Source organism: Typha angustifolia, chromosome 3, assembly GCF_048772165.1.
Source record: "Typha angustifolia cultivar Huaian chromosome 3, ASM4877216v1, whole genome shotgun sequence".
NCBI lineage: Eukaryota > Viridiplantae > Streptophyta > Magnoliopsida > Poales > Typhaceae > Typha > Typha angustifolia.
The window spans coordinates 4,425,708-4,452,981 of NC_133241.1; the positions used below are offsets into that span (position 1 = coordinate 4,425,708).

The 27,274-nt window shown below is 34.0% G+C and overlaps 1 protein-coding gene across 1 annotated transcript; it reads right to left on the reverse strand.

Annotated features, from left to right (window-relative positions):
- Nucleotides 1–120: 120 nt before the first annotated feature.
- Nucleotides 121–17,907, reverse strand: LOC140758458 (sucrose nonfermenting 4-like protein). Its single transcript, XM_073094633.1, has 13 exons — nucleotides 17,553–17,907; nucleotides 17,378–17,452; nucleotides 8,785–8,961; nucleotides 8,563–8,679; nucleotides 8,433–8,492; nucleotides 7,899–7,988; nucleotides 5,665–5,799; nucleotides 3,922–4,066; nucleotides 3,657–3,830; nucleotides 2,883–2,946; nucleotides 1,616–1,682; nucleotides 775–874; nucleotides 121–427 (listed from the first exon to the last, which is right to left on the reverse strand). Exons 1-13 carry the CDS (start codon nucleotides 17,622–17,624, stop codon nucleotides 336–338), a joined length of 1,368 nt encoding a protein of 455 aa, XP_072950734.1. The 5' UTR covers nucleotides 17,625–17,907; the 3' UTR covers nucleotides 121–335.
- Between the last annotated feature and the right edge of the window lie 9,367 nt (nucleotides 17,908–27,274).

The following is a 27,274-nucleotide window of genomic DNA, read 5'->3' on the forward strand; positions in this document are numbered from 1 at the left end:
TTGACGATAACCACAACGTACCATGGAGTTTGCTAAGCCAGAGCTATTAGAAACAAGTAAACAGAAAGAGATAGTGACACGTTCGACAGTACTGGAGTTGGAAGTGGAAACACAGATTCAATTGCTCAAATGAAGATTTTATTACTTTAATCCAGTGTTGCTAGCAAAATGTCACTGTAAATAAGAGGGCTGTACAAAGATATTAACCAAGGAGAATCCAGTGTTGCTAACAAAATGTCACTATAAATAAGAGGGCTATGCAAAGATATTAACCAAGGAGAATCCAGTGCTGCTAACAAAATGGTCACTATAAATAAGAGGGCTATACAAAGATATTAACCAAGGAGAAATGTAAAAACGTCTCTCAATGAGATTATGCCTTCAACAAATCTGGTTCTAGCATCAACGACAACAAGCTGGCGCACTCCTGGTAAGGGAGAAATGTCAGAAGCTTCCATCTACTACTCATATGAAATGCTAGATATATGTAAACCTATGTATGTAGTGTGAGTGCGTCTTTTCTCTCTCTGCGTCTGTGTGCTTTGCAAGAAATTTAACACTTTCTTAGCCATTTGCTGCAAATTGCGATTGTGAAAAATTAATCCTAACATGGAGAGAGGAAAAGTACTCTCACTTTATTTCATCTTAACATGAGCTATTCCAGATGTTGAGATGCATTTAGTGGCTAAAAAGTTGTTAAACTTTTGTCAAAGTTTTCATGTAAATGTTGCAGTTCAACTCTATATATATAATGTGTCTTCATCCTTCTAGTACCTGGATGAGTTAGTTGCTCCAAAATCTCATGGAAGGGAGTTAAACGGAAACAAGTGGGGCATCGTCTCCTACCATTCACTCGGTAAACCTGTTCCAGAGCCTGAAACCAGATAAAATGAATCATTGTCTCAGAAATGAAACTGTCTATCTTATCTTATCAACCAATGGAAAGCATGTCTAGTAGAGAAAAAAGAAAATTTAGATCTCAACTGCCATGATCAGTTCATAAAGAAAAGAAAGATATCTGCCAAATCCAGTAGTACCATGTGACCAAAAATGCACACTCCTCTCCATCGCCCAATGAAGTATCAGTGTCAATAAATCTAGTATAGATGCAATATGTAATGTAGTTTATGATTGAAACCTTGCTCATGTTGATAAGTTTAAGGTGTAAAGACCATTATCAAGAAATATAACATACTTTCATAAAAATAAAAGAAATATAACACCTGGAAGTCGGGAAAGATACAACAAAATATTGCAGAACAGAAATAACCAGCAATTCAGAGCTCTATATTCAGTCTAAGATAAACATGATAAACATACAAATCGGTATATAAACAAAAGAAATATCAATGAGAAGCAAGAATAGTCGGATAGAACAACAAGCTACTTTCATGCATGATTTTCTCTATCATGTAAAATATCTTAAAAATTCCTAGTTTATCAGTAAAATATCTTACATAATACACAATTCCAGCAGTATGAGTTACTCTCAAGAACTCCAGCATTATAAGCAACATACCATACAGAAGTGACGTCATACGTAATGTGAATGTTAAAACTACTGCTGGGCTAAGAAATAAAGGTGAATTATGAATAAGAAAAAAACTTGACTCACATGCTCCACAGTCATTTGCTCAAGCTGAATGTGAGCATAGATATCCTCTGCTAAAGCTATAATGTCACTGCACAAATGAAGATAAATGACTTTCATTTTAGACTTTCCATGTGCAGAAATATTGAAAGTTTGCAATAAAATTTGATAGAAAATTGGATCCTTGGTCTCTTTCTTCAGCATCCCATTAAAAGAGAGTATTTGACTTCTGAGAGCTGCTTTATTTACAGTATCTCAACTCAGCAACAGATCCTCTCAAGAGAGAATTTGACTTCTAAAGCTACTTAAATAGGGTATATAAACTCAAAGAAAGATAAGATCGCTATAGAACATTCAAATAAATGATACCAGAATCAAGAGTTCTGAGAGAAAAGTTCTCATCTCTAAGTTGCAATGAGTTGTCTAGCCAGGATAAAGCATTCGGCAGTTGCAGTTCAGATATATCCTGGACTGAGAACTTTTCGTGCTCACGGATGTAAATAATGAAAATTACATAAAAAGATTTTTAATATTAAATGAAAAACATTAAGAAACAAGCACTCCAAAATAAAGCATTGGTATACAGTATGTGATGGGATTCATAGTAGTATGACTAGGAGATGGTCTCTGTTACGCTTATTGCTTATTCTGTTAATGATCTTCTCCACATTTTTACATATAGACTGATATTCCAAGAAGAAATTATGTTCTACTTGCTTATTCAATACTTGTAAGTTGTACCTACCAGACTAAATGCACATATATCTTAGTTTGTGCAAAATGTTACAAGACACAGAAGAATGGAAAAGAGAAGTGCAGATTTAACTATTAGGTAGCTTCTAGCAGAGACTCCAGAAAACAATCTTAAAAATTTGCTATTGAATAAAAGAGTCAAAGGACCATCTAGGCTAGGATGGACCTATGTCCAACTATTCCAAGGATTAAGACTTTGACAATGAGCAAGACTTGGGCCAAAGAACAAGCTCAGAAAGTGCCTCAATGCTAGGTTATCTGCCGATCGCATAGAAGACACTCAAGAGACTGAAATTCACTCAAACACAGCTTGTACTGTACTTCAGAAGGCTGGGTCCACTAATGGAATTGTTTTCCCATTTATGAATACTTGAGCAAGCCCAAATAACTCTAACCCTCATAGTAGGATCGCAGCTCAAGTACAACTCTGATATTTACAATTTTTATGTCAATCTTTTAATATACAATAACTCTAATGATCTAATCATCTTCACAGGATATGCATGTCTATGAATATGTCTATGAAAAGAACTGATACCTGCGAGAGTACACATCAAGCAATGATCCATTGTCGTCAACTATTGGAATGGAGCTTACCCTAGCTGGATGGAAAGGTAAGAATAAGTAGATGGTACAATATCACAGAGATAATTTTGCATGATTGCAACTTGTATAACAGCACAACAAACATATCTTCATCTTACAACTTGCTAGCAATCTAATTTTAGCTGAGAAGTCTGAAGGCATCCAAGTTAAAAGAGCATTTTCTGAAACTTGGTAGTTAGATAGCTTTTAACACTAAGTCTCAGTTTCCAGGATCAATTTAAGGGATCAAAAAAAAAAATAAAAAAAATACTTTCACCAGTTAAAACACTTTTCACAAAAGCAAAAAAAAATTATGTGGAACAAGTTGGTTCAACTTGAAATATCAATTGGTCGCTTTGAAAGCTAGGATAAAAGAAATGATAATCATGTGGGAAGGAAGATTGTAAATTTGTACTCTGCTCAATCTAGAAATACCTCATTATAATTCTCTGATGATATCTAGTCGTTATAGTTACGAGATTCATAAGTGCCAGTTAGTCATACAAATGTCAAAAATTATCTTCAGAAAAAGTTCTTTTCTGATGAACATATAAAACATATAATAGCTTTGCTAAATAAAGTTGCACATTCTACCTTGTATCTGTACAAGACAATAGCATGGGATTATATGAATTAAATTTCTTCTTTAGTTAATCAATTTTAAAAAACAATAAACTGATCAAACTATCATTTTTAAATACACTAAGAAGAAAATTTAAACATGTACCTTCAATTAGCAAATTTAGGGCAGAAATCAGAGGGGCATCACGGCGTAAAATTGCCAGTTGGTGCCTAGTACCGGTACCAGTATTTGACAACCATGTGCCTAAAGGAATACTGCAAATCTGATATTGGAGAAGTGAAAATTGTTCAATATGTTCTCCAATATTCGTGCAGATAACTGGATATGAAATAGTATAGAAATGAGCCAGCAGGATAAAAATATAAAAGAAATAAAAAAGAGAGTTGCATGCAGGGGCAAATTGTCTTACATTTTAAAATAGTAGGAAGGGTTGCAAGATTCAACAAGGGCATGGATACTGCATTCTGCAAGGAATAATTAAGTATCGGAACTGATGATATGTTATTTTGCACAATCTTCAAAGCCACATACTTCAGAGAGTCAGTATCACCAACCTGCAGAAAGATTAAGAAACTTAATAAGCAACAAACATTATCAAAAATTATGCGAGAGAAAAGGTAAGTCGCTATATTACAATTAACAACCAATTGGAAATGATAATTACTCTAAAATTCAAGATACAACTATATGAAAAATAGGAACTGACACAGTTGTCTTAAATAATGATCATTAAGCATTATAAGCACTGATAAGCTCTTAAACCAACTGATAGGCTCTGATACTAATTTGTTAAAGCTCGGATGCCAAATTGATGGGATCTAAAACCAAAAGATCAGCTACGGAACAATTCCTTAAGATCTAAATTTATTATAGGAAGCAGCTCGCGCAACCGAGGGAAAATATTCGTCAGATATTCTCCGGTAGTTAAAAAATTACGAAACTAATTGGGTTGGATCCGTATCTTCCTAATCTACAACTTTTGTATTTACGCCCTTTATAGATTCGAACTGTAGCAGGGACGAAAATACAGAATAACGTGGATGATGATGGTGGTGACGGGTGGAGTAGATGTTAGGGTTATGGATAGGTATGGAGATAGAGTAGATTGTGGAAGTGATTAAGGGATATAGACGAAGGGAACGAAGTGGTCGGGATCCCAAAGAAGAGGGGTGGCTCGACAGTCGAGGGAGATTAGAAACGAGGAGAAACTTTGCCAACGGTAAAGGTGGAAGGATGGTGAAAAGGAAGGAGGGAGGAGGGAGGAGGTAGGAGTCTAGAGAGAAAATAGGAGGCAATAAATCAAGAATCCAATAGCAATATAAAGTTGGGTGCCATCCACATATTTATAAAGGCTAGCCAACAAGTCCTAAAACAATATAAAACCCTAACAAACCAACTAAACCAGTATTCCTTATCTTCTCCGAATACCTTTTGGATTAAACTTTCGTTTTGTCATAGATATATTCCGAATCTAGAGAAGTTATGAATATCAAAGTTGTAGATATAAAGGTTGTCGACCTTATCCAATTGGTTTGATATTATTTGGATATGTGTTGAATATTCTACAAATATTTTTCCGAAACTGTGCAGAGTTGAATTTAGCTAATTAAATAAAATCCTAACCTACTAAAACTCTAACTAAACCAAATAACCAAATAAGATAATTAGACTTAATCCGTTGAACCTAATCTTCTTTTGATGTGATCTAATTTGATCCGATTCGTATCAAGCATACAAAGTATAAGGACTGTATGAGGAATAGGAACTGGCATAATTGAAACCATGACCACTTGGATGTAACAAACAAGCATTACAATCACATGAAGTGGCAGTGTGGCACCCTCCTTTAGAATCTTAAGGATAACTGAGATAAAGCTACGTCAGCTTTTGCTTTGTATTATTGTATATAACTATATATAATACAAAAGGTTTCAAAATTAGGTTGTCAAGCCACCAATGACAGTGGCAATCAATCACTTGCACACCAAATCAGGGTGGTTAGCTCTTCATATGTACTTGAGAAAATAAATAGGAATAAAATGTTGCTCACTTCTACACAATAGTAACCATGTTCAAAGAAGGTACTTTGTTATCAGCCAGAAATAAGAAGATAGATGTACAATTCACAAGTTAATGCAAAGGAGAATCTTACATGAATTAAAGGCCTTCTGTGCCTACCCATAGCTCCATCAGGTCCATTGTACAGTTGTAGTTTTCCTTCTTTCCAATCAGAAACAGAATGCATTTCAAGCTCTTCATTGGCAAGAGCTTGTATATTTTTCTGCAACTGCATGTTTGACAATAACGAAACTATTTAATAGAAAAGAGGCGAATAAAATGCAGAACCGCTCTAGTGCTGGCTGGTAAAATATATTGTCTTGATCTAAAAATATAGCAAAGATGTTCTACATTATTGCATAACAGAAAGTGAGTTATTGAAAAATGGACATTTCCAAATAAAGCGTAGTAAGTAATTGCATTTTTTCTTAATTTGCAATTAGACAAGGTAAGCGTGTAGGACATGCTATTGCTAGGAAAATTTGACATGCTGGTGAGAATAAGGCTGGGAAAGGAGAAGCTTTGCATCTTCCTCAGGTGCAAAAAGTTTGCCCATGCGGAGAAGCAACATAGAAGGGCTATTATCTGGACCAATGAGAGAGAGAGAGATCATGTAGGTGCATAAACATATCCTAGAAGAATTTTTCCATAAGTGTGTCCAGCTCCTTAGTTTCATATCAAGGCATGCTTGCAAATCTAAGAGCCCTTCAGAGTTCAGACTCCACTTTGTTGAAAACATTGCAGTCCTAAGCAATTTGTTGATCATTTATGGTGCTACAGATATCTAGGACCAAGCAAAAACAAAATGAATCAAATCTTGTAATATTGTGGTCCTCTTTGACAAAAAGTAGAATAAACTAGCAATAATAAAGCAGCCAGGATGGAAGGCTGCCAGTGGGTGTGACCACTATAAGACCTAGACCCGTCCATTGACTCACCCCATTGCTAACCAAAGAAAAAAGGGAAGAAGAGAAGGCCCATTCTTCGATCATTAGTTCCTTGGGTGCCATTCAAGCTCGAAATTTTGAAGTTCCAGATGGGAGTCAACTGCCAAAGAATATGAAAAATGAAGGTAAACTAAACTCCCTTTGGGCCATGGTATGTTAAATTGCTTCGGCAAATGCAGGTCCAGCTGACAGTTTAACATGCCAACAGAGGCATAGATCAATCAAGCCTGGTCAACCAAAGGCATAGATCAATCAGGCCTGGCCAACTAACACAGTCACACTACAAGCAAAATCTCACCTAAGAACTGAATTCCATGAAATCATTGCTAGTTAATTGGTTGTGACAAAGAAATCTCAATTTTTTCAGACAGAACATTTTTTTTTTTGGTCTTTAAATCCACAACCATTGAATCTTTGTCTAGTGCCTGACAAAGCATATGATGAAAAATCTAATTTTGCTGCATTCCACTACTTGCAGCTATGCTTATTAAAATAGCAAGAATGGTTCTGGTTAAATCTAAGTAGTTATGCAAGTATGTCATGGATCTTCTCCTAAAGGTCAATCAGAAAAGGCTTGCAACCTTTGATTATTGTCTCATTGTTTTCAATGGCTGCACATATAATTCAGCAAGTGAAAGTGGGATCCAGCAGAACACTCCATTGCCTCAATGGCTCACCTCCTTAAAAGATTGGATGAGTAGGCGCAAAGCATCTGAGTAAGTTTCTAATGCAGTAAAGTAGAGTTTTTGACCAAACTAGTCCTATTGCAAATTTTTTTTACCAAAATGGACTACACCTCAAACTTATTACCAAATAGTGTTTAATTCATTGTAGCCCTAATAAAAATGCTAAATTGAACAGATCAGCATTTTTCCGTAGGTTAAAATATTAATTCAGCGTTTTTGTCTGATCCTAAAACACTAAATTGATCAGCGTTTTATGTATATAAATTTCTTTAACTTAGTCTTTCAACAGTTAAAGCAAATAAAAGTCTGACGATAAAAACGCTGAACTAATCATCGTTTTTATTAAGGCTACAATAAATTAGTTTATTTCATTAAAAAATATATAAAATAGGTCTAGTTTGGTCAAAAACTCCAGTAAAGTATGTAGGTTGTTGATGAGTAGGCGTAAAGGAACTGAATAAGTTTCTGATGCAGTAAAGTATATGTCCACATTTTCTTAAATTACTATTAATTTGTTTTCATTTTGTATTTATAAAAAAGAATAACGTTCTCAGCAGGTAAAGTTTTAGTATCTTCCGGTTCAATATATGACATGAATAAAATGCTAAACATGAAAAAGAAAAAAGACACAAATATATGGAGTCCCAGTAATTAATATGAAAAAAAGATAAACTAAGCAACTAAAATAATCAAACCTCTCTCAATATGAATATGAAATCAGATGCTGTAAGCATGCCTGCCAAATTTCCTCTTGAATCATCCCAAAGAGGGACTACAGCCAAGCCCTGTCAGTAGGAGTAGATTTATAGTCAATTTACCATTCATATCTAGAGAATTAACTTCCAAAGAGTGCAAATAGACTCTTAGTAATTAATATAACTTGATGCAAACTATAAACTAAATTTCCTCAAAGTTATAACCCAGGAAATATATATTTAAATGAATATACATGTTGAAAATCATTTTCTTGATGCTTGTCATTTCTGAATTAAACATTGGGTATGCAGGCATCTTAAAAGGAAATCATAAGTTCAATTTCAACACTGATTGAGAAGACCTTATGCAGGCACAGGAATCAGTTCCAGATCAACAAATGCTATTTCTATCCATTGCAAGAAAGATATATCTAAATGACAAGGCTGAGTATAGATGGACTCTAAGCCTAAGGATACCAAAACTAGATAAGGAAATACCAAAATAATTCTTGAAATCTGCAAAGGGGAACTTACTTCCTCGTACATGATACGGAATGCTTGTTTCACAGGCAATTGAACATCCATTGGAGAGACCTGAAAAGTTTAAATCATAATTTAGCATGCTGAAAGCTATACATCATAGAAGAAAAGAATGCACCCTGACCTTGCTTGACACTGGAATAATGTCAAATATCGTAATCTGTGACAAGAGTGCACAGACCCAATGACGAAAAACTTGTATGTGTGCATCTGAATTTTGATGCAATGGCTCCGGAGGCATCTGCATAAACATTTTATGCCATGAAGATACTACAGTTGCAATTATTATTGTGATAAGTTGTAGACCAACAAGAAAATGCAAGAGTTACAGAGATGTGGAACTTACTGTTGACAAAGGAATCCCCTCATCCAAATTCATGCCTCTGAACGTGTATGGTTCAAGGTGGACAACTGCAGTAGAAAGTTCCTCTACAACGATTACATTGTTCACTACTCCAAATTTATTAGCAAGACAAGGCTTCCATTCATCACACCTAGAGATGCCATCAACCAAGAATCGGTACTGAAATGCACCACAAGATCATATCAAAATAGATGATCATGAAAAGTAAGTGGCAACACATTCTTAAGTATAAACAGGCCATGGAAAGTTGAAAACATGTAGCTAAAGAGTGGAAAAGTCATCCACCCCATTTATTTAAGTCTAAGAGCAGGCTCACCAACCTAATTCCAAAAAATATAGGTCAATCAGAATGTGGAAATTGATAAAACACTCTAACCTAGAGATGTTATCAACTCACTTTTGGCCCACGAAAGATCATCTAACAAAAAGTTTAAAAAGAATGAGCACCTTTTGGATTAAGAACGTAGACAACTCAATGAGAGGTAACACAATTATTTCAGGACTAGTCGGCACAGAAGTGGATAAATTCTGTTAAAAGTTAAAACAGAATGCGGCCATGTAATATTTTAATCTTACCAGCAAATTAAAGTGTGAGGTGGTTCCTACCCGATCCAGCTCTGTATCCTTTAATTTTTGTTTACCACTTTTCACCGTTCATCTTCTCATCACTTCCCAAATTAACTTTCCCTTTATAGCATAGAAAAATGAAGAACTAACGAAGACAAAATCTCTTCTGACTGACGCTAACTCCTCCGTGAACAAATGAAGTCCCATGATGGTCCTACTGCTCTTATTTATGACAGTGGGACTTCTTATCCGCAACCAGGAGGCCAGCAATGTGGACTACGTCGCATCCTTATTGGCACATATTACAGCCACTAAACTTTGACCTTATTGTCTGAAATATTTTCAGCAAGGAATGTTACCTTTTTGGTGTTCGCAATAGCTGGCAAGCGTGATAAGATGAATGAATAGGTCTTATATGGCAGTTGAGTAGATGAGGAATCTGGTTTTGGCAGGGGCTACTACATGATAGGCTAATATTAGAATTAATTTCCTCAAGTTCTAATAACTTTTGATGAATTTTATCATAAACATTCTGATTTGGTCTCTTTTTCAGGCATTCAAATATCTCAATTTATCTGCCTATTCTCCTGTCAAATTTACAGGCATCCCCGACGTGTTTTTCTTTCATCGCTTTGCTTTGTAGTCAATATTTTCAGGTCATTCAAGAACTGACTTAGTACTCACAAATAATTCTTTCCCATTTTTAATGTTCTATCATTTTATCCTTAAGAAGGTATCAAGGTTCCCAGTTTCGGCCGATCCCAATCCTGGACGAAACCAGCCGGTTGGCTGGTTTTGAGTGGGGTTTCGACCATTTCATCCAAAACGGGTGAGAACGATCGGATCCTCTCTCTCTCTCTCTATCTCTTTTCTTTATTCCTCTCTTTCTCACTAGTCTCTTTCTCACTGGCGACTGAGTAGATCTCCGATGACATCGACCTCCGGCGACCTCGAGTGAGTTTTTTTTTCAATTTCTAATTTCTTTCTTTCTCAGCAGCAGCTCTACTGCTGAGAACTTGAGAGGCTGAGAGAGGCTGAGAGGGGTGGAAACTGAAAGGAAGTAAAGAAAAAAACTAGAAAAAAAAAAGATGAGAGGGTTTTATACTTTTATTTTCATAAATTTTAAATTATTTTATATTTTACTTAATTTTTGTTTATGTTTTTTAGTTACAGAGTTAAAATATCAATAGCTCCAAAAGAGAAGTCATATAATACTGATATTAAGTGAAAACATTGCAGTACTATTGGATAAGATAAAAGACATGTTAAATGCAACTAGTGTGGAAAAGAAATGAGTAATGGTATCAGCTATTTGAAAGAACATTTAGTTGGAAGGCAAAGAAATATAACAGTTTGTACTTAAGTGTCTTTGAAAATTAGAAAGCAGATGTTAGCTCATCTAATTGATAAAAAAAAGGATAAATAATCTACACAACAGAGAGAGCCAATGGTTCGTAAAGAATTAATGCATAATTCTGTACACATTAATGATGATAGCAGTGAACAGAGTGAGGAGGATGAAGAGGAGAGACAGATGAGGAGGGCAATGAAAGAAAGCAAAAATATGCATAGAAGAGATAAAGAGATAAGAAGAAGCACTGATGGTAACTTTCAGAGATCTAAATCAGTTAATATACAGAGAGAGAATAAGAGGGCAGCAGTTCTACCCCTACCACTTCCGGTGTTACAGTAGAGTCCAAAAATATTAGACCGATGGATAAATATCTTCAGAAAAAAAGGAGTCATACACAGACTTCTATAAAGATAACTCTCAAAGAAATTAAAAATACAAAGAAACACATTAGTAGTGCTATCTCTAAATTTTTCTATTACAAATATATTTCTTTCAATGTAGCTGATAGTCCTTATTATCATACTACGGTAAATGCTATACAATCAATAGAACATGGTGTTTCGCCTCCTAGTTCAAATAATATTGCTACTAAATATCTTGACTCAGAGGTAGATGAGCTTCGTACTTATATTGAGACATTTAAATGGTATTGGGATGAATTTTGTTGTACACTGATGTGTGACGGGTGGAGTACACAAAACAGAAGAAATATAATTAATTTCTTAATGTACGCAGGCATGGGGACAATATTTCTAAAGTCTATGGATGCTACTGCTTATTTCAAAAGTACAGATTATATTTGTCAATTGATGGATGAGGTGATACAAGAAATCGGTGAAAAAAAGAGTAGTCCAACTGGTTACTGATAATGGGGCCAATTATAAAGCTGTTGAAAATTTACTTATGAAAAAAGACCTTATTTATATTGAATGCCATATAATGCACATTGTATTGATCTAATGTTAAATGATATTGCAAAAAATCCCAAAAAATTGACATGGTTATGTATGAAAGTCAGAGGTTAACAAATTTTATATATAATCATAGTTGGGTTTTTAATTTACTTAGGTAAATGATTGGTGGTAGGGAGATCATCAGGTCTAGCATCACTAGATTTGTCACTCATTTTTTAGCCTTGGAAAGCATCATGTGCTACAAGAATGATATTATGTGGATATTTATATCACAGGAGTGATCTATAAAAATTAAGAATATGAAAGCTAAAGATAAATCTTTAGGTGAAACTTTAAAAAATATGGCTCTTGAAAATATATTTTAAGATGATATTACAATTGCCACCACAGTATTTGAGCCTCTTGTCAAAGTATTACAACTTGTAGACAATGATGATAAGTCTGAGATGGATTTCTTATATGAAACAATAGACATAGCAAAAGAATCAATCAAAAAAATATAAGCCAAAGTTATAAAAAGTGGTGGAAAATAATTGATTCTAGATCGAACAGACAATTACATAAAAATATACACACTGCTAATAGGCATGTTTTTAAGTTTTAAGTTTTAATTTACTAATTTACTTTTATTTATGAATATTTAAAAACATAAATGCTTATAAATTTTAAATTTCTACAGGGTATCTTCTTAATTCAAAATTTCAATTCTCTACAAATATCAATAATGATAGTGAAATCTTATTGGGAGTTAGGAAAGTAATCAGCAGGCTTAAGCCCAATATTCATAAACAAATACTTTACGATAAAAAAGTGAGTTATGATTTAATTAAATAATTTTATTATTATTATTATTTATTTCAAATTTTAACTTTCAATATAATCAGTATACAATAATATATTTCCGATTTTAGATGAAGAGATATAAATTGAAAACTGGGCAATTCAGTACTACTAAAGTTGCTACAGCTATATCTCATAACACTTCAGCTGAATGGTGATCTATCTATGGATGAAAGAAGGCACCAAATTTGACGCCAATAACAAATAAAATTTTAAGTCAAACTGTGTCATCATCATAGTCTGAAAGAAATTAGACTACTTTCTCCTTAATCCATACAAAAACACGCAACCAATTAACAATGATAAAATTAGTTTTTTGTCATTATAATATGAGATTGAGGGAGAGAAATTTAAGAAAGGCAAAAAATGAACAACTAATTGATTTAAATCATGTTTTTAATGAAAAAAACATTTTGACTCTATGGATCAGAGAAATAGAAAACAGGTTATTAGATGACAGAGATAACACATAGTTAAATGAGATGTTGGGAGAGACCACGACGAAAGCAGAGGCTGGTACGAGTCGTTCAGCAGCGAGAGATAGTATACCTACCAATACTAGTCATAATCCTGATGATACACTTGGTGGTGAGATCATCTCATCTACATTTGTTAAAAAAAGTCAAAGAGGAATAAAGATTGAAGATAGAGAAATTAAGGATATATATACATATCAGCGACGTTGTCATGAGAATGTTGCTTCTTATGATTATGATACATCGAGTATTTATTGTTTGGAGCCTTCACAAGATCCATATACTAGTTATTACCCTCAGTATTATCAGTATTCTCAAACACAAGATCCAAATACTAGTTATTATCCTCCTCAGACGCAAGTCACACAACAAGATCTATACAATATGACTAGTATAATAGAATCACTTTTTGGAGTATTAGGTCCCAAGCATCATTATTTACAAACTTAGACCATAGAAATTTATGAAAACTAGCTCGATATTCATTAAAATTTTAAATTTTAAGTAAGTTAATATGTTTTTTAAGTTTTTAGACTTCACATGTGAGTAATTTTTGTTTTGTTATTTTCATTTTTTCTAAATTTTTTTGCATTTTTAAATAATATTTTAAATTTTATGTAATTAAAAAATAGTTAGATCCGATACGAAAGGCCGATACGGTCGATAAGTATCGGTTTTCTAGACGACCAATACCGATACCGATCCTGATCTCGATACTAGAAACCTTAGAAGGTGTCACTCAATGTGACAGTTAAGCCTTGTTCTAGGCATCCTGATAGCATGACAAATGAGGCTATGAAACTAAATCTCTTATAAAAAGCTGTGAACATCTTACCCTCTTAAGACCCTGCATTACTAGGAACCCTATGCCACTAGGATCACCTTTTATTAGGGCTATCAAAAAAGCTCGTTAGCTCGCGACCTCAGCTCGTTTAGAGCTTGACTCAAGCTCGGCTCGAGCTCTAAATGAGTCGAGCTGAGTTGGATTTTTGAGCTTGGAAGGCTAATCGAGCGGAGCCGAGCCGAGCTAGAGTCAGCTCGCTCGAGCTCGGCTTAAATAGGCTCGATATATAATATGTGAGATGATGTTATATATATATACCAAAATAAATATATAAATATTAGATAGCATAGTTAGTTAAAACAAATGTTATTACCCAGCCGGTCTGGGATCGAATCCTACCTACTAAATGATATTCTTTTCCATAAAGACTATTAGATGTTAGTCACATATCGGAACCGGCCCATGTAAGCCCATTAAACATATGAGCCGTCGAGCCGAGTTTGAGCCTCGCCGAGCTGAAGACAAGCCGAGTAGAGCCAAACTTTTCCAGCTCGAATCGAGCTCGAGCGGAGCCAAAGATTTTCTTCCTCTCAAGCCGAGCCGAGCCGAGCTAGGCCCATCTTGCTCAAGCTCGGCTCGTTTACACCCTTACCTTTTATCTATCAATACATGTATAAATTGTTGGACAGTATAATCTGAAGACCATACTGTAATTTGTCCAATTTGTAACCTATCCTACCATTTCAATAGAGAAATATACTTCCTCTTCTTTTGTTATTTATGGAAAGTTACAGATCGTGAGAAGGATAGTAGAACTTAAGAGATAAAGGATAGACTATAGATGTATAATTTTATGGTCATGCACCCTATTAAAGGAGATCACCTTATAACAGAATCAATACTTCACAGCTATGAATCACTGATACTTCATTTGCCCCTCCGTATCAGTATCCGATACATATCGGATACCAATACGACACTGACACGGCCCGATATGTATCGAATACAGCTGGAGAAACATACGAATAAAAAAATTACTTTTTATTTTCCGATAGAGCTTTGATACAGCGGGATACGGCTTCGATACGGTAGAATACGACTTCAATACAGTGATACGGCTTTGATACATTTCTTGATCATCCAAAACTTTTTTTTCTTTTTGTGCTAAAAGATGATATAAAACATATATTTTATATGTAGACGTGATTATCTAATCCTTCATGATACTTTAAGGCTTTGTTTATTTGATAATGAATTAAACATATAAGTCATTTAAAGATCAAAATTAATTTGTAGATTAATGGTCGAATTAAGTTTCAATATTTCACTAACATTTTGAGTTTCATATCAGTTTTTGTTACAATATTATTCTAGAGGTTTAGACATGTAGATACTAAATCTATAAGTCTCTTTTCTTTTATCTTATTATTTCTAGGATAATCATTTTTTACGACATGTTATATTGGTTGACAACAAATTAAAAATATATTAGTTATTTATTTATTTATTGGCGTATCCATGCTGTATTTGTATCCTACTTTTAAGAATTTATCATATCCCCGTATCCGTATCGCTGTATCCTGATATCCCGTATCCATAACTATGCTTCATAACTACACAGAGAACAAGTTCCATCAATTACATCATCATACTGGCACCTTTTTTATCCATAGAAACATACTATCTTTCTCTAAAGTTCTCCCTTTTTCTTGTCATAATAGTACAGAGTAACTCTACTATTAGCAAGTAATATTCATTTTAGAAAAATAACTTATTCAACTATAATAATGTGCAACAGTATATGGAACAGTCCTTGACAGCATATGGCAGTGACATGTTGATCATTATTTTAAAAGTTCTCCATTTCCAAGAGCTCACTTGTTATAAGGATAATTATAAAGTTTTCAGCAAATTGTTGCAAAACACGAGCATCTTCCAATTTTATAATATAACTGTGCCATCATTTTGAATTGGCTGGCTATAAACCTATAACAAGGTTTTTAGAAACAATAAAAAATCCTATACCTAAAAAATAAACTTCTTTTATTCCACCTATGTTATGTCCATGATCCATGACCACCAGATGATTAGTTCATCAAGGAAGCATAATATAGATAGTTTGACATTGATATCCTATAACTATATATATATATATATATATTGAATTTTATGGTAGACATACTATACAACAAAAATTATTTGATTCATTAAATTAAATAAAGTATACCTGGCTGGACAAATGGCCTAAATTTAGATAGTGGATCTAAGCCAATTAAGATAGATCATGCTTCATCAGCGGTGATTTGCCACTAGAAAGTGCACAAAAGAAGGAATATATATGTATACATGAGAGAGAGAGAGTGATTTGGGTGATTATGAGGTTAATATGATAACCTTCAGCGAGCTTCTATTTGCAAAATCAGCCAACTTATCTGGTGCAAATCAGCCAACTTATCTTGTGATCATTCAAAGAATGATAGTTGAGAAAACCTTGAAAAACCATGGCCATTGGTTCTAGTATAAGCAACAGCCGTTGAGGTTTTACCTATTTCAACTCCTAAGGGAACGAGAAAGATGGTAAGGTACAACAAATGATCTTGAGGGAAGAAAGCAAGAAAGATGACGGGAAGCCATGTGGGAAGAATCGAGAGGCAAAGAAATGAATTCACATTAAGCAGGAAAAGAGAGCACCTAGAAAGGTTAGAGGGGAACACAGTTCAACAACATGCCAATATCAATGAATCATTATTAAAAATAAAGACAGTGAACCGGGTCATAGCTAGATTGTACATAAGGATTCAGGTCACAATTAATATTGATAGAACTCCAGCCATATCAGGCCTAACTGATTGAATCTTCACTAAGAATAGATCAGGTCAAAATCCAGTCAACTGAAGACACCTATGGACTTTTAGAAAGTAAAGGCATATATATATATATATATATATATATATATATATATATATATACATATAGATGCAGTGCATGTACCTCATTTGATGTTTACTAGAAGAAAGTGTCGCCTTTTCAACATTATGCCCAACTTTGTTCAGTTTTTATTATTTTCCTAAGTTCCTATCATAATAAATTTGACTTACTGCCACTGAGAATTGAATTATAGTATTTCACTTTTCAGAGACCTGGAACTATATATACACGGACACACATATTAAGCATATTATTTTAGCAATTGAAAGCTGAGGTGGCTGAACTCTATTATACTCGCAGGTGTTTCCATAAGACAGAACATTACGTGATTTTGCTTTGATGAATTTCATATGAAAAAATATCAATTAGAATTTAAAATTTAAAGAAGGAAACATAACATTAAAGAAGTGCATGCAACATAAAGTCACTCCTTAAATCGGAAACTACAATTCTAACATAACCAATCAGCGAAGAGCGCTTTCACAATGCTTGGTGTGAGAAACTACCTTCAAGTCCCTAAATTTTAGAAAGAAACCATATTGCTTTTCTTATTTATCCATCACCGAGTCTCCATTTTCACCTCCAAAGAACACAATATCTTGCTAGTTTACCATGGCAGTTCTCATCTTTATCTCAAGAACCAACATGCAATAATAAATTTTACACCACCATACTTAAAGATTAAAGAAAAAAAAACCATCCAATAGAGCACCTGATAAACACCAGGAGGGAGATCAAAGATCACTCCACCTACGAGCTCTCGACCGGTGCCATTGGATAGGGATTGCTCCATCTACAAAAACACGGAAAAAACTTTAAAATTCGTCAAGATCTTCAGAATTCGAGACAACACGGACATAATTCAAAGAGAACAAGAGACCACGCACGAACCCCGTAAAGGAACCACAAACTGAGATATGCAGACCATAGTATGGCCACGAAAATCGCGTGAGAACCATCACCCCCTCCTCCGATCCTACCTAATTCAACTCCAAGCTCAACTGAACCCAAATCTCTTTCTACCAACAATCCTGAAAAGAGGAAAGGGGAAGAGAAGAGGAGGATTCTGGCATGCAAATGGGAGATAAATCGGAAGATTTGAGGGGGATTTTTGAAAGATTTCGCTGTGGAGAGTCCTCGATCAAATAATAAAGGAGACAAACAGAAGTAGTATGGAAGTCTCCGCCGGAGTGAAGGGTGGAGGGAAGGATCTTTGGTGGCTCGCGCGGTAAAAGGTATGGAATATAATAATGTTTCTGTAGACCGAGTGAGAGACTTTTACTTCAAGAGCAGCAGTAAAAAGAACAAAAGGGCAAAAGGAAATAGTGTTTGGGTTTAAAGTGGGGTTTATCCTAATTTCACTGTTACTTATTAATTACTAATATTGATACACACATATATATACTTTTAATTTTTCAAAGTTTATACGCTTTTTATAATATATTAAATTCTTTGATTTTTACAAAGATGATAAGTTGGTATAAGACACTTAGTACTAAAAATAATAGAAAATAGTTTAGTTTAACCAAGTCATGTGATATTCTGTTCTTATTTTGAGTTTTATATTAATGACATCTTTTTCTGAGAAAGCGCGTCCAAAAACTTGAGACGTTCTCCGCTAGGAGGGAAGGATTGTTGACAGTTTCAACAGTTATGTGTTTTACTTTATATATAAATATGTGAAGAAAAGAAAAAACTAGCGTATTACTATCATAATTTTTTTACTTCATTACAAGGGATGTTGCCTAGCCTATAGAATAGCCTATGATATCTTAAATTATCAAGAAAAAAAATCACTTTCTGTAAAAGAGAATTAAAAATATTTTCACAAAAATAACAAATTATGATTATTATAACACAAAAAAAAATTTACCATTAAATTATTTTCTCGATGTCATAAGAATAAAATTGACAAATTTAAGTTCATATAGGCTATGTGGTGGCGAAAATATAGTAGAAATGGCATAAAGCTGCTTACTGTAATAAAATCATTATTTTTTTATATTCTATTATTATGTTATGCATTAAAGTTAATTTACTATATATATATATATATATATATATATTATAAACTAGTGGAGAGAGTAATAGATCAGCTAACTTTTATAAAATAGGTCAAAAATTAAATTGCAAAAATATAAAATTTTATTGACACACTAGCCTTACTATTAAAGATTTTTTTTTTACAAATTTAAGTTTGTAAAAGATATGAATTACTAAATGAGATAAAGTAGTTTTTATTATAAATTGGGATACAAAATTGCAAAAGAAAAAGAAGAAAACTCTTAACCTAGGTATAATCGAAAACTTGGGATTTGCCTAGGTTCGCTAGCCAATCAACAATTTTATTGGCTTCACAAAAAATATGGGTAATTTTAGAATTTTGGTATTTCCGATAAAAAAGGAGAGAATATGATCATTGGTAGACTACATAGTGTAAGAGGTTATGTGTAATCATTCAGCATGTTGGCCAACAACAATGAATCAATTTCAATCCAAATTCGATCGTGCTCAAAACCCAATCCAAGGATCTAGTAAAAGATCCATCATAATTTATCTTAACCCAGCTTGCTTCTAGCCAAATAGAATTAAGCCCAAGATTCATCGAGTAAAGGAGGTCAATAGTAGGAATTCAGCCCCAACAAACCTTCTATTGAAAAATCTTTGATTTTAGGAGGAACATTGATATATCAAAGCTTCTTACATCCTTCCCATTGAAAATCAAGATATAATGGGTAATGAAGAAAATAATAAGTAATCTTCGCAGTGGCATACCTCTGGAATAGGAGAGGGGCAAACCTAATAATTGTTTTACTATATAGTGACAGATGAATGCCGAAAATAGTTTCGCTATAGATAGGCCATGGTAAAAATTTTGATGGTCCTCACATTAATATAAGTAGGCCAATGATATAGAGGGATAATGGAGAGCTAAGGATCATGCAATATCAATGGATTTGTTATTTCTAATAATTTTCAATAAACCAATAGGATTCATATTGTATAGAAAGAACTTTTTTGGCCATCACAACTGAATAATCCTCAAGTCCCTACTTGCCAAGTCTTACTATCTTGAGACCACGTTATGATTTGATTTTTCTCACAAAAATCTCATGTATAGCTTTGCTATCCTATCTACCACAGCTAGCGGTGCCCATAAAAAAGATGAGGTAGACCGACATCAAGTTTAAGACTAAGTTAATAATGGTAAAGTGTCTTGTTTAAGACAAGAAAACGTATTTCTAATCCACTAACCTAGCCTTACCTTCGCAAAAAAATCCTCGTGTTTGTGGACAAGCAAATGGTTAGGCGAGATTTTGGCTCCTAAATACTTGAAAAAAAAAATAACTCTTCGACATATAGAGAATGCTTGGAAATTTGTTTTCTCAATATAGCATAGTTTGGTTGGAAAGAAAAGTTAGAATTATTTAAATTAATACAAAGATTAGTAATTTTCTCATAGTGGTTAAAGATTTGGATAATTTTAATATAAAAAGAAATACTAGCTTCGAAGCACAAAAATAAATAATTTGCATAGATGAGCTGACTTATAGCAGAGTCTCTCAATCTAAAAAGAATGATGTCATGATTAAAAATGACATACTTCGTAAGAGAGGAGATCTCACAAACTATAATAATTTGTGGTTTTATTTATATTAATTAGTAAATATTTATTACTGTCCATATCTTCTCGAGGTAAAAGTGGCGTAATAATACTTAAAATTTTCTCAAAACACAATTCATAGTTATTTCATGTATGCACAATTATTTTACGTATTTACATAAATATATACGAGAGACAAGGCAAATATTTAATTATTTATTAAACGTATTTTCCTAAGACAAAAATTAGACATAATAGTACAATTTACTAAAATAATCAAAATATATTATATGTATATCATGCATCTCTCTTGAGGGCAAAGTTGAAAGATAAAATAGATTAAAATTTGCCATGCAACGAAAACATAAAAAGATTTTGACTGATAAAACTAAAAATCCAATGTGTTTTTAGTGCAAATAACTCATTAAATAAGAAATTTTGTTTATTTACAACATATCTTAATTTTTGCAGGTGATTACATATTCATGCAACCAAAATATAGACATGATAACAAATCCTACCTTACTCGCATTTCAAAAATAAGTATCTCTTATGTGCGCACCAATATCACCTAAATTTTTTGGTTTCAATAGCTAGTAGCTCTAACTTTTAAAAGGCACATGCAAATATGAAATTTAGTAAAGTACACACAAAAATAAGAAAATTACAAGAGAATGCAAGCATAGAAAAAGCCATTTATTGATTTAGTTATAGAGAACATTAGAGGTATAAAGGTACTAGAAGTGCCATATTTGGTTCAGCTCTTAAAGCATAAGCGATGGCAATGTTGAATACAATGAAGGCAGTGGAGCAGATGAGAAATTGTAGTCTGTGGCTCAAACCGAACTCCTAAGTTCTATTAAAATCCTCAAAAGTACTTATCCCCTAACTTCGAACATTCAATCTATGATTATGAAAAAATTCAAATTTAGCTCATACAAAATCTCTCATATTCATTGTGTAGTTAAAGCAGCGGATTGGTTTGCTTCCCTAGTTAATCTCCAATTATAACGAAGTCTTTTGTAATCTAACATTTCATCATTGTTTTTTCAAAGAATTAAAAAAAAGAGCCACTAACAAAAAAAAATCAAGGAATCATTATCATTAGTATCCGTACCCGCCTCTTAAACTTGCGATTGATCGAGGCTCCAACTCAGGGTAAAAAGACTGCGACGTAGTATTCCTCTGCAATCCTTGTGGAGAGAGAGGGGGGGAAATCTCTCTCTCTCTCATGGGTTTGTTGCTTCTTTTTCTTTCTTTTTTACCCCCTTTCTTTCTATTCCTCTAGTTTAGATCTCCTTAGTAATTGTAGTAATTGTAGTACTTAGAATTGCTCAGTTCCTAGTATAAAAAATAAAGGGGAGTCACACATTGTGTATATCACCGAGGTTTCCATCTATCTAGAGTTTGGACGTGTGTAATTTTAAAGTTTATTTGAGTTGAAGTTGGAATGCGTAATGGATGTAACCATATAAATACATCCTTTTATATGAACTTTGTTCTACTATTATTAAAATTTTGTTAAATTCTCAGCTTCCCCTCTACTTTAGCAGTTCTTAGTATTTGTTGATGTTGGAAATGAGCTCTTTTTCCCACCCAAGAGATTTATAACAGTGAAAGCTAAAATTGATACCAATTAAGAAAGATATATAATTAACAACACCAAGTACCAAAGAAAACTAGAACACCGAATTTATGTGTAAAAAAACCCTTCTCAAAGAAAAACTTCTTGAAGCATGAAATTGAATCCACTATCAAAAGAATTGGTACAAAGAAGATCATCATAACAAGTCTTTCAAGGTCACAAGAATGTCATCCACAAGAAATTAATAATTCTAGCTTTAAATTAACAAGTTTAGAGAACACATTCAATAGAGAAACCCAAACCTTCTTGAAGTAAGAATACCCTTGTAGATGTGAAGAAGAAAATCCTTGTACCTTGATCCCAACCAAAAAATCCTCTAGTTGCAAACCCTTGTTATATGAAGAAAAAAAAACCTTCTTTTCTCTTGTCTTCTTTTTCACTGAGTGGCATGAGCAAAAGTGCCCCTTAACAAAAGTCTAACTCAACTACTTATTAGCCAAGTAAGTCACCTCATAGGGCTACCCCAAACCAACTTAGTTAAGTAAAACCCAACAAGCTCCCCTCTAGACCCATGAGGGGAGTCTTCATTCTCTTAGTGAATTTCATGCCAAATGTCATACTCACCAAACATCAATATACACCAAGTCTCTACAAAGTTCTTGCTTCACCTTTGTAAGGGCCTTGGTTATCATATCCGATGGATTATAGTCCGTGGATATCTTCACAAGCCTCAACCATTGCTTTTCCAAAACATCTTAGATCCAATGGTAGCGGATATCAATGTGTTTAGTTCTAGCATGATAAGTTGCATTCTTGCTAAGATCAATGACACTTTGACTATCACAATGGATGACATATCTATCTTGCTCCAAACCCAATTCTTGTAAAAAGTTCTTCAACCACAATATTTCTTTGCAAGCTTTAGTAGCGGCCATATATTCCGCTTCGGTGCTAAAAAGAGCAACACACTTTTGAAGCCTTAATTACCATGATACAACTCCCTCTCTAAAAGTGAATATATACCCTGAAGTAAACCGTCTAGTGTCGACATCACCGGCCATATCAGAATCCGTGTAGCCTACCAAGTGAGATTTTCTACCTCCAAAATATAGACATAAATTAGAAGTGCCTCTTAAATATCTTATTATTCATTTCACGGCTACCCAATGCTCTTTTCCCGGATTAGAAAGAAATCTACTAACCATACCAATCACATATGCTATATCCGGCCTTATGCAAACCATTACATACATCAAACTCTCTACGGCAGAAAAGTAGAGAATACTTTTCATTTCATTTTCCTCCTTCTCATTTAAAGGATATTGCTTTGAGCTCAATTTGAAATGACCCGCAAATGATGTTCCAACCGATTTGGCATTATTCATATTGAACCTCTCTAGAATTTGTTTAATATATTTCTTTTGTGATAGCCACAACTTCTTTGCTTTCTTATCACGTTTAACTTTCATGCGCAAAATTTTCTTTGCTGGTCCCAAATCCTTCATATCAAAGGATTTACTCAAATCTTTCTTCAATTTCTTGATCTTCTCTACATCCTTGCCAACTAGAAGCATATCATGTACATAGAGCAGAAGAATAATAAAATCACCATCCGCAAACCTCTTAACATAAACACAATGAGCCGCATTTATTCTTTTATATTTGTGGCTCGTCATAAAACCATCAAACTTTTTATACCATTGCCGAGGTGCTTGCTTCAATCCATACAAACTCTTCTTTAGTTTGCAAACCAAGTTTTCTTTGCTCTTATGAACAAAATCTTGAAGTTGCTCTATATATATCTCCTCCTTCAAATCACCATGAAGCGGTTTTGACATCTAATTGCTCCAATTCTAAGTCTAGGCATGCAACAAGACTTAGAATAATCCAGATAGAAGACATTTTAACAATCGATGAATTTTTTTTTATCAAAGTCAATACCTTTACGTTTCTCAAAGCCTTTGACAACTAGTCGTGCCTTGTACTTGACTTGATTATCACCTTCATTCTTCAATAGGAACACCCATTTATTCTTCAAAGCTTTTTGGCCCTTTGGTAGCTTCACCAAATCGTATGTCTCATTTTTATGCAAAGAATCAATCTCCTCTTGCATAGCCCTTTGTCATTTGTCCTTTTGTTCATGCATATTAGCTTCTTGAAATGTTTTCGACTCTCTAATATCATTAAGCATCACATACTCATTAGAAGAGTATTTTCTTGATGGTTGTGAGACCCTTATAGATCTTCTAATATATGGTACCGGTGGTGGTTGATCTTGAGAAGATTGCTCATGTGTAGGTTCTCCTTGTTGGTTAGAATCTTCAAGAGGATTTTCACCCAATATTTCATGTTCATCTTTTTTTAATATCTCCCCTTTCATCGCAAATCATCGGAGGAGAAATAGGCCTCAAATCAACAAGCTCACCTTCATTAGCTTGTGGCTTCTCAACCTTGTCAACATTTTCAATAGTTTGATCTTTAAAGAACACAACATCTCGACCTCTAACTAACTTCTTAGTTTTTGGATCCATAACCAAACTCATCACCTTTATAACCCAAGAAGATACATGACCTTGACTTGTTATCAAGTTTACTTTTTTGACCTTTTGGAACATGAACAAAAGCTTTGCACTCAAATACCTTCAAGTGCTTGAAAGAGACATCTTTACCGATCCACACCTTCTCCGAATAATCACCATTTCAAAGGTTTTGAAGGAGACCGGTTAATCAAATAGCATGCGGTCCGCATTGCCTCTCCCCAAAATGATGTTGACAACTTGGCATGTGACAACATACACCTCATTTTTTCACAAATAGTGCGATTGATCCGCTCCGCCACACCATTATGTTGAGGAGTATCGCTTTTCGTCTTCTCACATCAGATCCTATGCTCCTTGCAATAGATTTCAAATAGATCTTTATATTTTCCACCATTGTCTGTTCGAATACATTTCAAAGGCTTCCGATTTTCCTTTCAATTTTTGCATGAAAGTGCTTGAAAATGCTAAATACTTCATTCTTGTGCTTCATTGTATATACCCACACCTTTCTAGAAGTATCATCTACAAAAGTGACAAAGTAAAATGCACCACTCATAGATTGTTTTCTCATGGGCCCACATACATCGGAATGCACCAACTCTAATAAATCATGCTTTCTACAAGAAGTATGTGAAAAATGAAATTCTACTTTGTTTTTCAATAATATAATGAGAACACCGGTTTAATGGCATACCTTTGACATTGGAAATGAGCGCTTACTTTGCAAGTACTTGGAGGCCTCGCTCGCTCATATGACCAAGCCATTTATGCCATAGATCCATAGATGTCTCTTTCTCTATGGAATTAATTTACCTATTGTACACCTTAGCTTGAGTCCGGTAAAGTGAACAACATTTTCTCCTCTTTGTTAAGATAAGTGTACCTTTGCCAATTTTCATTAACAAACCGATTTTCAAAACCATCATCGTCCAATTTGCTAGTGGAGATTAAATTCAAACAAATATCCAGAATATGCCTCACATAGCTTATTACCTAAACTAGTCTCAAGATGTATATCACTCAAGCCCACAATTTTTGCAACTCCATTGTTGCCCATCTTCACAAAACCAAAGTCTCCCGCCTTGTAAGAAGTGAAGAAATTCAACCTTGGGGTAGCATAACATGAGGCTCCACTATCAATAATCCAATCTAAGTCTTGGTTTGCAATGGCAATACAAGTTTCGTCACAAGCGGATAATATCATCAATTCTTCATCCGAAACCACGGTGGTATCATTATCCTCTTGTTTGCCTTCGCTTTTCTTTTCATTCTTTTTTCTTGGAAACTTGCAATGTCTCTTCATGTGGTCGGGTCTACTACAATTGTAACAATGTATACCTTTCTTGACTTAGATCTACCTTTAAATTTATTATGATTGTAAGAAAAACAACTTTTGCTCCTCCCTCTATTTTCCGAAACAAGAACTTGTGAGTGTGAAGAATCTATATTCTTCTTTCTTATTTCATTCTCAAGCAAACTAGCCTTCACTGTGTTCATTGTCACTACTCCGTTCAATGCCGTTGTTATGAGAGTAACCATCAAGATTTCATAACTTTTCGGAAGAGAACTTATGAGTAGAAGTGCTTGGAATTCATCATCCAATATTATCTTCATGGTTGCAAGCTCATTCACTAAACTTTGCATATTATTCAAGTGATATGCCATTGGTGTGCCCTCCTTGTACTTCAAATTAACAAACTTTTTAAAAACATAAAGTTTGTTATTTGCACTTTTCCTCTCATGTAAGTCTTCTAGCTTCTTTCATAATATGCTAGCCGATGTCTTATCTTTCACATGATGGTAGACATTATCCTCCAACTACTGTCGAATGAAATCAACAAATTGCCGGTTCAAAAGCTTCCATTTATCTTCTGACATATCCTTTAGCTTAGCATCATCACCTTCCAATGTAGCATACATTTTTTTGCAATAAAACAAGTCTAGCATCTTGCCCTTCCATATACTCTAATTGGCATCATTTAAACTCATCATTCTACTTATATCCACTTTATAGCTCTCTAGGAAATTTTGTCAAACATCTTATGTACACCAACCAAGGCTCTAATACCACTTGTTGGAAAGGAGCTCTCTTTTCCACTCAAGAGATATATGACAATGAAAGCTAAAATTGATACCAATTAAGAAAGATATGCAATTAACAACACCAAGCACCAAAGAAAACTAGAACATCGAATTTATGTGTAAAAGAACCCTTCTCAAAGAAAAACTTCTCGAAGTATGAAATTGAATCCACTATCAAAAGAATTGGTACAAAGAAGATCACCACAACAAGTCTCTCAAGGTCACAAGAATGCCATCCACAAGAAATCAATAATCCTAGCTTCAAATTAATAAGTTTAGATAACACCTCCAATAGAGAAACCCAAATATTTTTAAAGCAAGAACACCCTTGTAAATGTGAAGAAGAAAATCATTGTGCCTTGATCCAAACCAAGAAATCCTCTAGTTGCAAACCCTTGTTGTATGTATAAAAAAAAAACTTATTTTCTCTTGTCTTCTTTTTTACTGAATGGCATGAGTAAAAGTGTCCCTTAACAAAAGTCTAACTCTACTACTTATTAGCCAAGTAAGTCACTTCATGGGACTAGCTCAAACTAACTTAATTAAGTAAAACCCAACAATTGATTTTGTAAATTCATTCTGTTTTTTCTTTTCTTTTTTCTTTTTTTTCCCTATAAGCATATAAGCAGATACCAAACTGTTTCGGTGTTTCCACATCCCCAACAAAATAAATTTCGATATCTTGTGATTTGCTGGAGAATACTTTACAAAATTGATTACCCATTTAAGTTTCTTGTAGCTTCTAACATGTTACGCTGCTCTAATGGGCTAAGAAAAATTACCCTAAATTTTAAAATA

Coding starts and splice junctions, on each gene's coding strand:
- LOC140758458 (XM_073094633.1), bottom strand. CDS start 17,624: ATGGTTCTCACGCGATTTTCGTGGCCATACTATGGTCTGCATATCTCA. Junction 8,680..8,784: donor AGGGGATTCCTTTGTCAACA/GTAAGTTCCACA, acceptor ATGTTTATGCAG/ATGCCTCCGGAGCCATTGCA. Junction 2,947..3,656: donor CCTAAATTTGCTAATTGAAG/GTACATGTTTAA, acceptor CTTTCCATCCAG/CTAGGGTAAGCTCCATTCCA.